The 16,704-nt window shown below is 43.2% G+C and overlaps 1 protein-coding gene across 1 annotated transcript in view; it reads left to right on the top strand.

The window, feature by feature from the left end:
- Positions 1–16,391, top strand: part of LOC109874344 (leucine-rich repeat transmembrane neuronal protein 4) — a 64,816-nt gene extending 48,425 nt beyond the window's left edge. Inside the window, exon 3 of the mRNA XM_020466213.2 lies at positions 13,990–16,391. Coding sequence (XP_020321802.2) covers positions 13,990–14,055 — 66 coding nt within the window. The 3' untranslated portion in view covers positions 14,056–16,391. The remainder of the gene's footprint in view (positions 1–13,989) is intronic.
- Positions 16,392–16,704: the final 313 nt, after the last annotated feature.

Here is a 16,704-nt window from a genome sequence, read left to right as displayed (position 1 = left end):
CCACAATAAATGTTTGATTTGTTCGGTAAAGTCCATAATTTATGTCCAAATACCTCCTTTTTGTTTGCGCGTTTAGCCCAGTAATCGAAATGCTCAATGCACGATCGCTTAGTTCAGATGAAAAGTCAAAAAGGTTATATTACAGTTCGTAGAAACATGTCAAACAATGTATAGAATCAATCTTTAAGATGTTTTTATCATATGTCTTCAATAATGTTCCAACCGGAGAATTGCTTTGTCTTCAGAAATGCAATGGAACTCAAGCTAACGCTCACGTGAACGCGCGTGGTCAGCTCATGCCTCTCTGGCAGACCTCTGACTCAATTCCCTCTCATTCCCCCCTCCTTCACAGTAGAAGCATCAAACAAGGATCTAAAGACTGTTGACATCTAGTGGAAGCCTTGGGAAGTGCAATTTGACCCCATAGACACTGTATATTCGATAGGCAAAGAGTTGAAAAACTACAAACCTCAGATTTCCCACTTCCCGGTTGGATTTTCTTCTCAGGTTTTTGCCTGCCATATGAGTTCTGTTATATTCACAGACATCATTCAAACAGTTTTAGAAACTTCGGAGTGTTTTCTATCCAAATCTACTAATAATAGTCATATATTAGCAACTGGGTCTGAGATGCAGGCAGTTTACTCTGGGCACCTTATTCATCCAAGCTACTCAATACTGCCCCCAGCCATAACAAGCACCCCGGCCATCCTACAATCTATTTTTATTTATTTTTATTTCACCTTTATTTAACCAGGTAAGCTAGTTGAGAATAAGTTCTCATTTACAACTGCGACCTGGCCAAGATAAAGCATAGCAATGTGAACAGACAGGAACACAGAGTTACACATGGAGTAAACAATAAACAAGTCAATAACACAGTAGAATTTTTAAATTTTTAATTTAAAAAAATAGTGTATATACATTGTGTGCAAAAGTCATGAGGACGTAGGTGAATAATTACAATTTATCACTGGAGTGAAAAATGATCAGATGGTCATGTGCAGGTAGAGATACTGGTGTGCAAAAGAGCAGAAAAGTAAATAAATAAAAACAGTATGATGATGAGGTAGGTAAATTGGGTGGGCTATTTACCGATGGACTATGTACAGCTGCAGCGATCGGTTAGCTGCTCAGATAGCAGATGTTTAAAGTTGGTGAGGGAGATAAAAGTCTCCAACTTCAACGATTTTAGCAATTCATTCCAGTCACAGGCTGCAGAGAACTGGAAGGAAAGGCGACCGAATGAGGTGTTGGCTTTAGGGATGATCAGTGAGCTATACCTGCTGGAACACGTGCTACGGGTGGGTGTTGCCATCGTGACCAGTGAACTGAGATAAGGCGGAGCTTTACCTAGCATGGACTTGTAGATGACCTGGAGCCAGTGGGTCTAGCGACGAATATGTAGCGAGGGCCAGCCGACTAGAGCATACAGGTCACAGTGGTGGGTGGTATAAGGTGCTTTAGTAACAAAGCGGATGGCACTGTGATAAACTGCATCCAGTTTGCTGAGTAGAATATTGGAAGCCATTTTGTAGATGACATCGCAGAAGTCGAGGATCGGTAGGATAGTCAGTTTTACTAGGGTAAGTTTGGCGGCGTGAGTGAAGGAGGCTTTGTTGCGAAATAGAAAGCCGATTCTAGATTTGATTTTGGATTGGATATGTTTGATATGAGTCTGGAAGGAGAGTTTACAGTCTAGCCAGACACCTAGGTACTTATAGATGTCCACATATTCTAGGTCGGAACCATCCAGGGTGGTGATGCTAGTCGGGCGTGCGGGTGCAGGCAGCGACCGGTTGAAAAGCATGCATTTGGTTTTACTATCGTTTAAGAGCAGTTGGAGGCCACGGAAGGAGTGTTGTATGGCATTGAAGCTCGTTTGGAGGTTAGATAGCACAGTGTCCAAGGAAGGGCCAGAAGTATACAGAATGGTGTCGTCTGCGTAGAGGTGGATCAGGGAATCGCCCACAGCAAGAGCAACATCATTGATATATACAGAGAAAAGAGTCGGCCCGAGAATTGAACCCTGTGGCACCCCCATAGAGACTGCCAGAGGACCGGACAACATGCCCTCCAATTTGACACACTGAACTCTGTCTGCAAAGTAGTTGGAGAACCAGGCAAGGCAGTCATTAGAAAAACCGAGGCTACTGAGTCTGCCGATAAGAATATGGTGATTGACAGAGTCGAAAGCCTTGGCCAGGTTGATGAAGACGGCTGCACAGTACTGTCTTTTATCGATGGCTGAGGTGCACCCGTGACCGGCTCGGAAACCAGATTGCACAGCAGAGAAGATACGGTGGTGGGATTCGAGATGGTCAGTGATCTGTTTGTTGACTTGGCTTTCAAAGACCTTGGATAGGCAGGGCAGGATGGATATAGGTCTGTAGCAGTTTGGGTCCAGGGTGTCTCCCCCTTTGAAGAGGGGGGTGACCGCGGCAGCTTTCCAGTCCTTGGGGATCTCAGACGATATGAAAGAGAGGTTGAACAGGCTGGTAATAGGGGTTGCGACAATGGCGGCGGATAGTTTCAGAAATAGAGGGTCCAGATTGTCAAGCCCAGCTGATTTGTACGGGTCCAGGTTTTGCAGCTCTTTCAGAACATCTGCTATCTGGATTTGGGTAAAGGAGAAGCTGGGGAGGCTTGGGCGAGTAGCTGCGGGGGGGAGGGTGGAGCTGTTGGCCGAGGTTGGAGTAGCCAGGAGGAAGGCATGGCCAGCCGTTGAGAAATGCTTGTTGAAGTTTTCGATTTTCATGGATTTATCGGTGGTGACCGTGTTACCTAGCCTCAGTGCAGTGGGCAGCTGGGAGGAGGTGCTCTTGTTCTCCATGGACTTTACAGTGTCCCAGAACTTTTTGGAGTTAGAGCTACAGGATGCAAATTTCTGCTTGAAAAAGCTGGCCTTTGCTTTCCTGACTGACTGTATTGGTTTCTGACTTCCCTGAACAGTTGCGTATCGCGGGGACTATTCGATGCTATTGCAGTCCGCCACAGAATGTTTTTGTGCTGGTCGAGGGCAGTCAGGTCTGGAATGAACCAGGGGCTATATCTGTTCTTAGTTCAGCCTTTTTTGAATGGAGCATGCGTATCTAAGATGGTGAGGAAGTTACTTTTAAAGAATGACCAGCCATCCTCAACTGACAGGATGAGGTCAATATCCTTCCAGGATACCCGGGCCAGGTCGATTAGAAGGCCTGCTCGCAGAAGTGTTTTAAGGAGCGTTTGACAGTGATTATGGGTGGTCGTTTGACTGCGGAGCCGTAGGGGATACAGGCAATGAGGCAGTGATCGCTGAGATCCTGATTGAAGACAGCGGAGGTATATTTGGAGGGCCAGTTGGTCAGGATAACGTCTATGAGGGTGCCCTTGCTTACAGATTTAAGGTTGTACCTGGTGGGTTCCTTGATGATTTGTGTGAGATTGAGGGCATCTAGCTTAGATTGTAGGACTGCCGGGGTGTTAAGCATATCCCAGTTTAGGTCACCTAACAGAACAAACTCTGAAGCTAGATCGGGGGGCGATCAATTCACAAATGGTGCCCAGGGCACAGCTGGGAGCTGAGGGGGGTCGGTAGCAGGCAGCAACAGTGAGAGACTTATTTCTGGAGAGATTCATTTTTAAAATTAGAAGTTCGAAATGTTCTGGTATGGACCTGGAAAGTATGACATTACTTTGCAGGCTATCTCTAAACTTGATGCCCTCAATCTCACACAAATTATAAATGAACCTACCAGGTACAACCCCTAATCCTTAAACACGGGCACCCTAATACACCACTGCAGTCTTCAACCAAGATCTCAGTGATCACTGCCTCATTGCCTGCATCTGTAATGGGTCTGCGGTCAAACGACCACCCCTCATCAGTAAACATATCACAGAATGTTTGTGACTTTAATAATGAAGACGTGCTGTGCATAACGGGGCAGAAATGTTTAATGTTTGTTGATTACTTCCAAGTAAACAGTGGTCAACACAAGGCAAAGACAAAGGGGCTTTGGCTATTTCTGCTATTTCAGCCACACCTGTTGCTGACAGGTGTATAAAATCAAGCACACCACCGTGCAATCTCCAGAGACAAACATTGGCAGTAGAATGCTCTTCCTGAAGAGCTCAGTGACTTTTAATGTGCACCATCATAGGATGTCACCTTTCCAACAGGTCAGTGTCAAATTTCTGCCCTGCTAGAGCTGCCCCGATCAACTGTAAGGGCTGTTATTGTGAAGTGGAAACGTCTAGGAGCAACAGCGGCTCAGATGCAAAGTGGTAAGCCACACAAGCTCACAGAAAATGACCACCAAGTGGTGTGGCACATAGAGAAAAAAGATTCTGTCCTCAGTTGCAACACTCATAACAGAGTTCCAAACTGCCTCTGGAAGACAAAAAACAATTAACACAACACACTACACAGTTAGACAAAAGAGCTAAGAATGAGTTAGTCAAGGCAAGGAGTAAAATCATTGATGTGTAATAATGTGTTTGTGAATGTGATTGACTAATGTGAGAAAATTGATAGGAGTACTCACAGTGCTTAGAGAGGAAACATTCAATGAGCGGGCACATGAGACGTGACTTCAGTTCATGTCAGGAGAGAGTTGATAATGGTAGTGGAGTGGTCATCACTTAAATCAGGTAACAGGAGGGGACTTAGCCGGAAATACAAATAGCAGATACATTCCATTTCAGCTGCGCTATATTAGGTTTGAACAACAAGTTTGTCCATGAAGTTAAACACAGACTGCGCATTTTGCCCACTTGACACATCAAAGTAGCCCAAGAAACGTTCCTGAATAAAGCCCTGATCATCCACGTACCTGACAACTGCAAGCAGACTGGTGGTACCATAGGTCCCAGAGTGGGGGGGGGGGGCAATTTTGTTAACCTAACTCTGGACCCTATAAGGTATGACTATGATTAATCAGATGTAAAAACGTTTAATAAGGGCTATGGTGGGACCAATATTTCGTAATCAGGTCACATGGTTTAAAAAAAGTAAGGGTGGGGTGAAAAATGAAAACCCTGCAGCAACCTTGCACTTGTTCATATGAATTATACAGTATTTCGACTAGATTAGGAGAGGTATTTCTACCCAGACACAGAGACAACAACTGATAGACAATAGAACTCACAGGGCTTTATGCATGTTTGCATCATGCAGGCTTATGCAACTCTAGGCCTTGTAAAAAATTGCACCTTTTCCGTGCACCCCAGAGAATGAAAGGGGTTCTTCAACAAAAAGTCCACAACATTTGTGGTGGCGAAAGGTGCACTCTACAGCTGGTGCCTAGCTAGCTACTGCTATGGAAGTTAGCAAGGCACATTTAAATAAATTGCACTAACTGGACACAAAAATAATGTTATCAAACCAAGAAAACAATTTATAATCTACCTATTCCATCTCCTGTAATTTGAAGAAACTAATTTGAAAGGAATAATATAAAAAAAATGCTCAACTATCACTTTTCAATCCCTGTACAATAATGTCACCAACTCACCAAGATTCTCAACACATACAACCCCCCCCCCCATAATGCTCTGCGGCACAACCCCAATACAACATACTGGGTTCATTCTCTGATCTCATTTTTTTCGTGTTTCACTATTTTTATGAAATTTCACTGAGGAGGATGGTCCCCCACTTTTGTGGAGGAGGAATAATGGTCTAGGTCTGTTTTTCATGGTTCAGGCTAGGCCTCTAACTTCCAGTGAAGGGAAATCTTAGCACTACAGCATACAATGACATTCTAGATGACTCTGTGCTTCCATCTTCGTGGCAACGGTTTGGGGATGGCCCTTTCCTGTTTCTGCATGACAATGCCCCCGTGCACACAGTGAGGTCCATACAGAAATGGTGTGGAAAAACTTGACTGCCCTGCACAGAGCCCTGACCTCGACCCCATCAAACACCTTTGGGATGAATTGAAGCGCCGACTGCAAGCCAGGCCTAATCGTCGAACATCAGTCCCCGACCTCACTAATGCTCTTGTGGCAGAATGGAAGCAAGTCCCCGCAGCAATGTTCCAAAATCTCGTGGAACGCCTTCACAGAAGAGTGGAGGCTGTTATAGCAACACAGGGGGACCAACTCCATATTAATGCCCAGGATTTTGGAATGAGATATTCAACGATCAAATGTCTACATACAGTGCATTCGGAAAGAATTCAGACCCCTTCCCTTTTTCCACATTTTGTTACATTACAGCCTTATTCTAAAATTGATTAAATTGTATTTTTTCCTAATCAATCTACACACAATATCACATAATGACAAAGTGAAGAGGTTTTTAGATATAAAAAAAATGTATTTAACATAGAAACAGAAATACCTTATTTACATACTGCAAGTATTCAGACCCTTTGTTATAAGACCTGTCCGGGGGCATCGTCGGACAGGGCCACAGTGTCTCCCCCTCCTGTCTCAGCCTCCAGTATTTATGCTGCAATATTTTATGTGTCGGGGAGCTAGGGTCTGTTAAATCTGGAGTATTTCTCCTGTCTCATCCGGTGTCCTGTGTGAATTTAAGTGTGCTCCCTCTAATTCGCTCTCTCTTTTTCTCTCTTTCTCTCTCTCTTTCTCTTTCTCTCTCTCTTTCTCTCTTCTCTCGGAGGACCTGAGCCCTAGGACCATGCCTCAGGACTACCTGGCTCCACCTGGTTATGCTACTTCTCCATTTTCAACTGTTCTGACTACGGCTATGGAACCCTGACCTGTTCACTGGACGTGCTACCTTGACCCGGACCTGCTGTTTTGGACCCTCTCTCTACCGCACCTGCTGTCTCTAACTCTGAAAGATCGGCTATGAAAAGCCAGCTGACATTTACTCCTGAGGTGCTGACCTGTTTCACCCTCTACAACCACTGTGATTATTATTATCTGACCCTGCAGGTCATCGATGAACGTTTGAACATCTTGGCCATATTCTGTTATAATCTCCACCCTGCACAGCCAGAAGAGGACTGGCCACCCCTCAGAGTCTGATTCCTCTCTAGGTTTCTTAATAGGTTCTGGCCTTTCTAGGGAGTTTTTCCTAGCCACTGTGCTTCTACACCTTCATTTCTTGATGTTTGTGGTTTTAGCCTGGGTTTCTGTACAGCACTTTGTGACATCAGCTGATGTAAAAAGGGCTTTATAAATACATTTGATTGATTGATTGATTGATTTGATTGAAGTAGTGGCGTGCGAGATACACCTTGTTTCCTGAAACTAGTCACATATTTGATATTTCCAATATGCTAATTTGTGTAAAGTGAAAGAGAAAGGGGGAGAGAGAGCAATACAGAGAGAGAGAGAGAGAGAGAGAGAGAGAGAGCATCCAAAAAAGATTTGAGGTGAAAAGCTCCAGAGTTTTACTGTATATTAATATATGACCAGCAGGATGCATCATTAACAATGTGCTATCCTCTACAGAGACAGACAGAGGGAAGGAGATAGAGAAGCTCAGTTTTACTCCCCTTTCATCCCTCTCTCTTTTGTCCTTTTCTGGTGAGAAGATTAGAGCTGCCACACGTCCATAATGATCTCATTTGTTGGCGGGGGTGAATCACACAGTCCCCAGTGTGCTTCCTCACACTCACCTCCTCCCCAGTCCTAGTAGACCTTGTTAATCACATGCCCTACAAAGACCTAGCATTGGCCGTGTTCATCCACTGCCACCTCAACCCGCTCCACGATCCATGCACAGGTCACTGAAGCATGATTTAGCTCTTCTAATTTCTTCTGCTTGCTGTTTCGTCTCATAATGTTGAATAGGAGAAGAGTGAAAGCTTCAGTCAAAGTAGTACAAGAAATTGGTGGCTAATTGGAGCCCAGTGTGGAGGGAGAGAGGGAAAGGACCCTGTGCTCCCAGAAAGAGAGCCTTTTATATGTCTTTGTTAGCTCCCGCTACTCTGGCACAGAGCAAACTAATTACCTCATGTTTATATCATCCTAATTAGTGAACACTCTAACAGGCTAATTACACAGTGTCGCAAACTCTCTAAATTTTTCCTGTAAAGTAGAAGACTGTCTAAGAAGTGTTGACATTTTGGAGTGAGGAATCTTTAAACTGTACTTTGTTTGTGATGAATACGTCTTTGTGCTCTGTTTTTATCACTTACATCATAGCTACAGGTGTAGAATCTTAATTTGAGCCAGATTGCTACAGCAGAAAATTTATCCTGCAGAATAATGATGTGGATTATAATGAATGGACATTTTTGTAGGGGTTGATACATTTTTAGTAAGGGAAAATCAAATCTGAGATGTCAAAATGTAAAGTACAAACTTTAGACACCTTTTTAAACCTCAAATACACTACCAATATGAAATGTCTTGCATTGCACGAAAGTTATCCAGCAACAAGGTGAGAAAATTAAGATCCTACATCTGTAACACAGCTAACACCCATGGCAGGGTTTGTAAATTAAATGACATTATTACGATGGCGCCGAAGGGGAAGGCTGCCGTCTTATCGGCTCTTAACCAGCAATGCTATTTATTTTATTTTTTTGCGTTGTTCGTAACTTGTTTTGTACATAATTCTTCTGCTACCGCCTCTTATGACCGAAAAGAGCTTCTGGACATCAGAACTGCTATTGCTGACCTCGAACTGGATGAAGAGTTCCTCAATGAGTTGGACGGGCGGTATATACTACTACAGACACCCGACCAGGCTCAGATCCCCGTCATTCGCTGGAGAAGGAAACTGAGATTTTGTGGAAAAAGATCAGGTTTCCTTGCGAGGATCAGATGACGAGTGGCTAATCTGCCCTTGCCTTCCGTCCTGCTAGCTAATGTTCAATCACTGGAAAATAAATGGGACAAGCTGAAAGCTTATACCTATGTCCCGTGTGTATATCCTACCAATGGGACTTTAAAAACTGTAATATCTTATGTTTCACCGAGTAGTGGCTAAACGACGACATTAAGAACATACAGCTGAAGGGTTATACACTCTATTGTTAGAACTGGTAAGACACGAGGCGGGTGCCTATGCATACAGTTAAAGTCGGAAGTTTACATGCACCTAGGTTGGAGTTATTAAAACTTGTTTTTCAACCACTCCACAAATGGTTGATTCCAGTGGGTCAGAAGTTTACATACACTAAGTTGACTGTGCCTTTAAACAGCTTGGAAAATTCCATAAAATTCCATAAAATGGCTTTAGATGCTTCTGATAGGCTTATAGGCTGTTTAAAGGCACAGTCAACTTAGTGTATGTAAACTTCTGACCCACTGGAGTTGTGATACAGTGAATTATAAGTGAAATAATCTGTCTGTAAAAAATTGTTGGAAAGATTACTTGTGTGCTGCACAAAGTAGATGTCCTAACCGACTTGCCATAACTATAGTTTGTTTCCAAGAAATTTGTGGAGTGGTTGAAAAACGAGTTTTAATGACTCCAACCTAAGTGCATGTAAGCTTCCGACTTCAACTGTATGTCTGAATTCAACAATGGGAAGGCTATTTTACAAGAACCCCCATTGAGTTATCTGTCTCTGTTGCATAAGTAACATTTCTGTCACATGTTTGCTTCAGTGAATTCATTTGTTATAGTGTCCTGAGGTAAAGGTTGTCTCTGTGAATGTCTGTCATCAAAGTCTCTCTGTGTGTGTGTGTGTGTGTGTGTGTCCCTCTGGCTGTAGGAGGTGTGTTAAAGTTGAACTTGCATGAAGTGCACCACACTCAGTGCACCGTTAGATCCCCCACCTGAGAGACTGAAATGGCATATATTATATTATTAAATTCAACGAGAGATGAGTGAGTTGTGTCTGGCTGTTTGATAACAGGCTTAATCAAAGTTGGGCTCAGGGCGTCCTAGATGTAGCCTTACGTCAAAGGGAGACAGGATCTGACACTCACACACAGTTATCTAAGCTCTGGCACCAAAACGCTTCACCTTCATAATTCCATGCAGATTCTAAGAGGTCCAGAAATTGCTTTGGACTGCAAAATCCAAAGTGTCTCAGTACATGTACATTATTAACACTAGATTTACCTGGAGCCAAGCAGACAAAATAAGCGTTTTTAAAATGCAAAACTAGGGGTTTTAAGGAGGGAAAGGCAAAGAGGCAAGCTTGTGGCTCTGGAGTTAGAGTAAGTGTGGAGATTCCATTACCTAAATACAAGCTGGAGTGGAGCTCAGCGAATTTAATTGGCATTCAAAACACTCCAGGAGGAATGAAGATATTTTTTTTACCAGGTTAATGGACATTTAATCCAAGGGAGAAAACACGTGTGACTCGTTTCAGAAAACTAGGCGTATGTCGCGGGTCACTACTTCACACGAGAACCATTTGAAGTTAAGTTAAAGTTTTTTTATCAAATGTAGTTTATGGCAGAAATGCCTTCTGGAACGTGAACTTTCATGTACCTTAATAACAGACTTGTATGCCATCTGTAAATACGAATACAATTGTTAAATTAAGAGCCTAGTTGGATTAGCCACAGAAAAAGTAAGGAACCTTCCCGCTAGCCATTATTGGCTGAGATACTGAGTGGGCTTGACATGCCGAGAGATGAGTTCAGATTGGTCTGCTAGCTGGCTAACATTGAACCTTGTTGGTTAGCTACCTGCAGATTCATGCAGGGTAGTAACGTCATGAGTTGTGATTATGGCTCATTGTTTACCTAGCTAGCTATCTACATGTCTTAACAAAAGACCCCACCATGCAAGTAACCATTTCAATAGACTGTAGCTGCAACAACTGTTTATAGACATAGCTGGTAATTTTGCTCTAGCGTTCTACTCCGATTTTCAAATCAAAATCAAATCAAATTTATTTATATAGCCCTTCGTACATCAGCTGATAACTCAAAGTGCTGTACAGAAACCCAGCCTAAAACCCCAAACAGCAAGCAATGCAGGTGTAGAAGCACGGTGGCTAGGAAAAACTCCCTAGAAAGGCCAAAACCTAGGAAGAAACCTAGAGAGGAACCAGGCTGTGGGGTGGCCAGTCCTCTTCTGGCTGTGCCGGGTGGAGATTATAACAGAACATGTTCAAATGTTCATAAATGATCAGCATGTTCGAATAATAAGAAGGCAGAACAGTTGAAACTGGAGCAGCAGCACGGCCAGGTGGACTGGGGACAGCAAGGAGTCATCATGTCAGGTAATCCTGGGGCATGGTCCTAGGGCTCAGGTCCTCCGAGAGAGAGAAAGAGAGAATTAGAGAATGCACACTTAGATTCACACAGGACACCGAATAGGACAGGAGAAGTACTCCAGATATAACAAACTGACCCTAGCCCCCCGACACATAAACTACTGCAGCATAAATACTGGAGGCTGAGACAGGAGGGGTCAGAAGACACTGTGGCTCCATCCGAGGACACCCCCGGACAGGGCCAAACAGGAAGGATATAACCCCACCCACTTTGCCAAAGCACAGCCCCCACACCACTAGAGGGATATCTTCAACCACCAACTTACCATCCTGAGACAAGGCTGAGTATAGCCCACAAAGATCTCCGCCATGGCACAACCCAAGGGGGGGCGCCAACCCAGACAGGATGACCACATCAGTGAATCAACCCACTCAGGTGACGCACCCCTTCCAGGGACGGCATGAGAGCGCCCCAGTAAGCCAGTGACTCAGCCCCTGTAATAGGGTTAGAGGCAGAGAATCCCAGTGAAAAGAGGGGAACCGGCCAGGCAGAGACAGCAAGGGCGGTTCGTTGCTCCAGAGCCTTTCCGTTCACCCTCCCACTCCTGGGCCAGACTACACTCAATCATATGACCCACTGAAGAGATAAGTCTTCAGTAAAGACTTAAAGGTTGAGACCGAGTTTGCGTCTCTGACATGGGTAGGCAGACCGTTCCATAAAAATGGAGCTCTATAGGAGAAAGCCCTGCCTCCAGCTGTTTGCTTAGAAATTCTAGGGACAATTAGGAGGCCTGCATCTTGTGACCGTAGCGTACGTGTAGGTATGTATGGCAGGACCAAATCAGAGAGATAGGTAGGAGCAAGCCCATGTAACGCTTTGTAGGTTAGCAGTAAAACCTTGAAATCAGCCCTTGCTTTGACAGGAAGCCAGTGTAGAGAGGCTAGCACTGGAGTAATATGATCACATTTTTTGGTTCTAGTTAGGATTCTAGCAGCCGTATTTAGCACTAACTGAAGTTTATTTAGTGCTTTATCCGGGTAGCCGGAAAGTAGAGCATTGCAGTAGTCTAACCTAGAAGTGACAAAAGCATGGATACATTTTTCTGCATCATTTTTGGACAGAAAGTTTCAGATTTTTGCAATGTTACGTAGATGGAAAAAAGCTGTCCTTGAAATGGTCTTGATATGTTCTTCAAAAGAGAGATCAGGGTCCAGAGTAACGCCGAGGTCCTTCACAGTTTTATTTGAGACGACTGTACAACCATTAAGATTAATTGTCAGATTCAACAGAAGATCTCTTTGTTTCTTGGGACCTAGAACAAGCATCTCTGTTTTGTCTGAGTTTAAAAGTAGAACGTTTGCAGCCATCCACTTCCTTATGTCTGAAACACATGCTTCTAGCAAGGGCAATTTTGGGGCTTCACCATGTTTCATTGAAATGTACAGCTGTGTGTCATCCGCATAGCAGTGAAAAGGCAACAGCCTTTTCTGAAATTTTTGAGAGGAATGGAAGATTCGATATAGGCCGATAGTTTTTTATATTTGGTACACATCCGGTGGATAGAGAGCCAGTTATTATGTTCAACATAGGAGGGCCAAGCACAGGAAGCAGCTCTTTCAGTAGTTTAGTTGGAATAGGGTCCAGTATGCAGCTTGAAGGTTTAGAGGCCATGATTATTTTCATCATTGTGTCAAGAGATATAGTACTAAAACACTTGAGCGTGTTTTGGATTTCAGAGCACTCTCGTCTGAGAGCTCAGAATAACTGATGCATTTACAAACACACAACACCCGTTGAATATGGCCGGTGTCAGTAAACGTTGGCAACATTTTTTAAATTGTTGCCAGCTGCATAGATGCAGTCACCAACGCTCTAGATAACATAAAACAACAGCCTAACCAGCTCTGCTAATGCGAGTAAAATGGTCAGTGAACGGTTCTCTCACGTTAGCCAGTTAGCTTGAGTGCTTGACTGTTGTTGTTAGGACAGAAAGCTCGGATCAACCCTTAAAGAGATGGGTGGAGCTAATGCTTAAGAGGTTGTGATTGATGCTGAATGGGTGTAGACAAAGAAGAGCTCTTCAGTAGGTACCAAAACATTCCAAAGGCCATTTTCTCAAAAGTGAAGTTACAAGTTTATCAACTTTCACAGCAGAATTACTTTCCCATTGTTCCTCAAAAGCAGGGTATGATATACCGTATTGTAGCTCTGTGTCTCTGCTTTTATCCAAAGTAAAAAACACAATACCAAATTTTGCTACATAAGACCAAATCAAGGCGGTCGTCACATCTGTGGTGTGGAGGAGCAACATGTGTTAATTCATTCTCATATCTGCAGAGAGGAAAACTGCTAGCTGAGATGTGTCATGTAATTACAGATGTCTTTCAAAGGGGGAAACATCATGTAGCCTAATACAGTAGGTCAGCACCAGTGCGATTTTTTTACATTGAGGCCTTTATCGAACTAGAGGGTAATGGAGATAATGATCATTGCTCACAATACACATTACCATTAGTATTCAGAAAGGATTTAAAAAATGTGTTTAAGGTCAAATTTATGCAAGGTGATTTGAACAGAATAGAATAACTTGATTTAATTAACATATTTGAAAATGAACATGGATGACGAGTCAGTATTTTAATTTTGTGGAGTCTCATAGTTCTGTCTCTATCATTAAGCGAAGCCACTCCATTTCAAACTTCTAAACCATCCAAGCGGTGTCAATTTCATTCTCTGCTTAATTGCTTATCCTAATTTGCTTTGCCTGCATTGTCATGGCTGCAGTGTGGCATGATCACATTAACCAGGAACTCTACTTAACTTTATGTTGTAACCACCACCAATGTACTATACTCACCAACTGCTATATTTGTTTTAACTTTGGTATCTTTATTTTCCCCTCAGAGTGAATACACATGTCCCCGTCCACTACCTGGAGCTTGGCTTGGAGACGTACCCACCATTCACTAGGAGACACGTACGTTTTACCAGACAGTTGCTAACAAGCAGAGGAATCAGGGCCTACAACACTATGGCTACCCCATCACTGTCTGTCCTGACATTATGGTGGCACTCTCTAAACATCTGCTACAGACATATGTCAAACTATACCTCAACAGGCCCATGGACAACGTAATTTGGAAACAAGAATGGCTTTCATGATTTCTATCACTCCGAATATTTATGTTTTCTTTTACAAGGTCTATACACTCTTCCTGTATCTTAGTTTCTCAGCTGCCCTACAGCAGTGTTCATCCAACTATGACTAAGGTTGCTGTTAAAGCATTGGCCATGTTAACTCTTTGATTGGCCAATTAGGCTGGTCCAGATTGAGGGGGTTTGGAACACTTCACGTCTGCAGCACCTCTCTGACCGTTGGCATGGAAACTTGGGACTCTGATGGGGCGGTCTGTGCCACGATGGGCGATGTCACTCTGCTGGAGGCTGGCGGAGTGAAAATGGGCCGTGGAGAATATGGACCATTACAGTTAATGAAGGTGACTAGTGGACAGGGCGATGGCCGTCCAGACGCAGATTGTCCCTTCATTCCCGGCTAGGAACCACAGGCTTCACAGTGAAGTGTCAGCCCAGCAACAATTTGATGATGTGCACTGAACAAGTAGCTCTGACTGCCTAGCAAAATTATAATGTGCAAACTGCTGTGTGTAATTTAAAATACATGTCCATGGTTTTTCTTTGCTGTTGAACAACCCATTATTTGCAGCTGTGGTTTCGAAAAAGATTCATAATTTCTATTCTGCCAAGATGGCTTTAAAACAATCTACGCTCTCGGCTCAGAAGTGTTCATGTGGATTTCGTTTGCTTTATAAGTTTACAGCGTGTACCTGTCTGTTGAGTAATATTTGAGTAAAGCTCTCATTGTTCATTTAGTCCCCTGGGGAGAGCTGCATTCAATAGCTGGAGGTACTTTTCTGAGAAGTCTGAGGATCTAGTCAGGAGAACAGCTGATCTTCCTGCCAATCACACCTGGTGGTGGAGGAACTCAATCTATTCCCAGTCACACAGACAACTGTAATTATCTTGGCTCAGGACAGGAAAAAAAAAAATTCAACTGAGACTCAAACTTCTCAACTGTATATGACTATTTACAGTATTATTTGTTGCTACCATCTCTCTCTGACACCAAAGGCCTTTAGTGGTGGGTGTTTTGGATCTCTCTGTCTCGTGGGCACTGGGGAGAACTCTAGCTTTGGTGGTTCTGTCTCATTAAAAGGACCAGAGGATTTCACAGCAGAACCATTTCAAAGCGCAGTTGCCTCTGGGATATTCTCACTGATATGAGACTAGTGCCATAGGGTGAGAACACTATAGAGATGGATGTTCTGTATGAGGCATTTTATCTGTGTGCGTGTATGTTGAATGATGATGAACGTTCCAGAGAGGTTTCCTTCCATTTCTCTGGAATCTTTGAAGATGGATGAAGCCTCAACGTTCTTATAGTACTACCATGCTCTTCTGCCAAATCAACATGCATGTCTGTGTGGGTGGGTGTATGTGTGTGTGTGTGTCTAGCGTGTCTGACTTCATTCATGAGTGTGCTTGCAATGCGTGACAGTGGTTTTGAACCAGAGATTATGTATGTGTTTCACAAATACGGTTCATGCCACTGCTAACAAATTATGAGTAACGCTGAATACATGCTGTGTCTACATCAAAATCTCCTTAAAAGGATATGTCAAATCCCCTTGAAACGGATGTCTGGAATTTGTGTGTGTGTGTGTGTGTGTGTGTGTGTGTGTGTGTGTGTGTGTGTGTGTGTGTGTGTGTGTGTGTGTGTGTGTGTGTGTGTGTGTGTGTGTGTGTGTGTGTGTGTGTGTGGGTGAGTAGGTGAGTAGGTGAGTAGGTGTGTGTGTGTGTGCGTGTGTGTGTGTGTGTGTGTGCGTGCGTGTGTGTGTGTGTGTGGGTGAGTAGGTGGGTGGGTGTGTGGACAAGTGGGGACATTTTGCAGGTCCCCAAAAGGAAAAATGCTATTTTAGGCTTAGGGGTTAGGTTTAGGGTTAGAATGAATGTTAGGATTAGGGTTAGAATTAGGTGTTAGGATTAGCAGTTAGGTTTAGTTTTAGGTTTAGTGGTTAAGGTTAGGTTTTGGGTTAAAGGTTAGGGTAAATAGGATTTTGAATGGGAATACAGTTTTCGTGTGTGTGTGTGTGCGTGTGTGTGTGGAGAGAGGACTGGGGACTCATATTCACTGCTTTCTTCATTAGTGTTCAAATGGGGTTGAACTCGGAGGCATTTGGCATATCAAAACAGTATCAATGGATTTCTACAATAAAAAGAGAACTATTTTGTACTGTATATTTCTGCTTTCTCCCCATAAAGGTATTGAACATTTGATAATTAACTGTATTATTTGTTCACTGAAAAATGTTCTGTTTTATAATGTAAATAATAACTGAATCAATGGTGAGCAATAGAAATTGTTCAAATAGAAATGGTCATTGATCCTTTTTTTCTACCATACTTTAATGGAAACCATATACATTTGTTACAAAGCTGTTCTCAAGCATATGGATTTTCAGGGTGTACACCATTTAATAAAATCAAAGAAAACGTGAGCATGAGCAGAAAAACTTGAGAAAATATCAATCGTGTTTGAAT

Source organism: Oncorhynchus kisutch, linkage group LG29, assembly GCF_002021735.2.
Source record: "Oncorhynchus kisutch isolate 150728-3 linkage group LG29, Okis_V2, whole genome shotgun sequence".
Taxonomy (NCBI): Eukaryota; Metazoa; Chordata; class Actinopteri; order Salmoniformes; family Salmonidae; genus Oncorhynchus; species Oncorhynchus kisutch.
The sequence above is the reverse complement of the archived record's forward strand: the minus strand, read 5'-3'. Positions and strand labels throughout refer to the sequence as shown.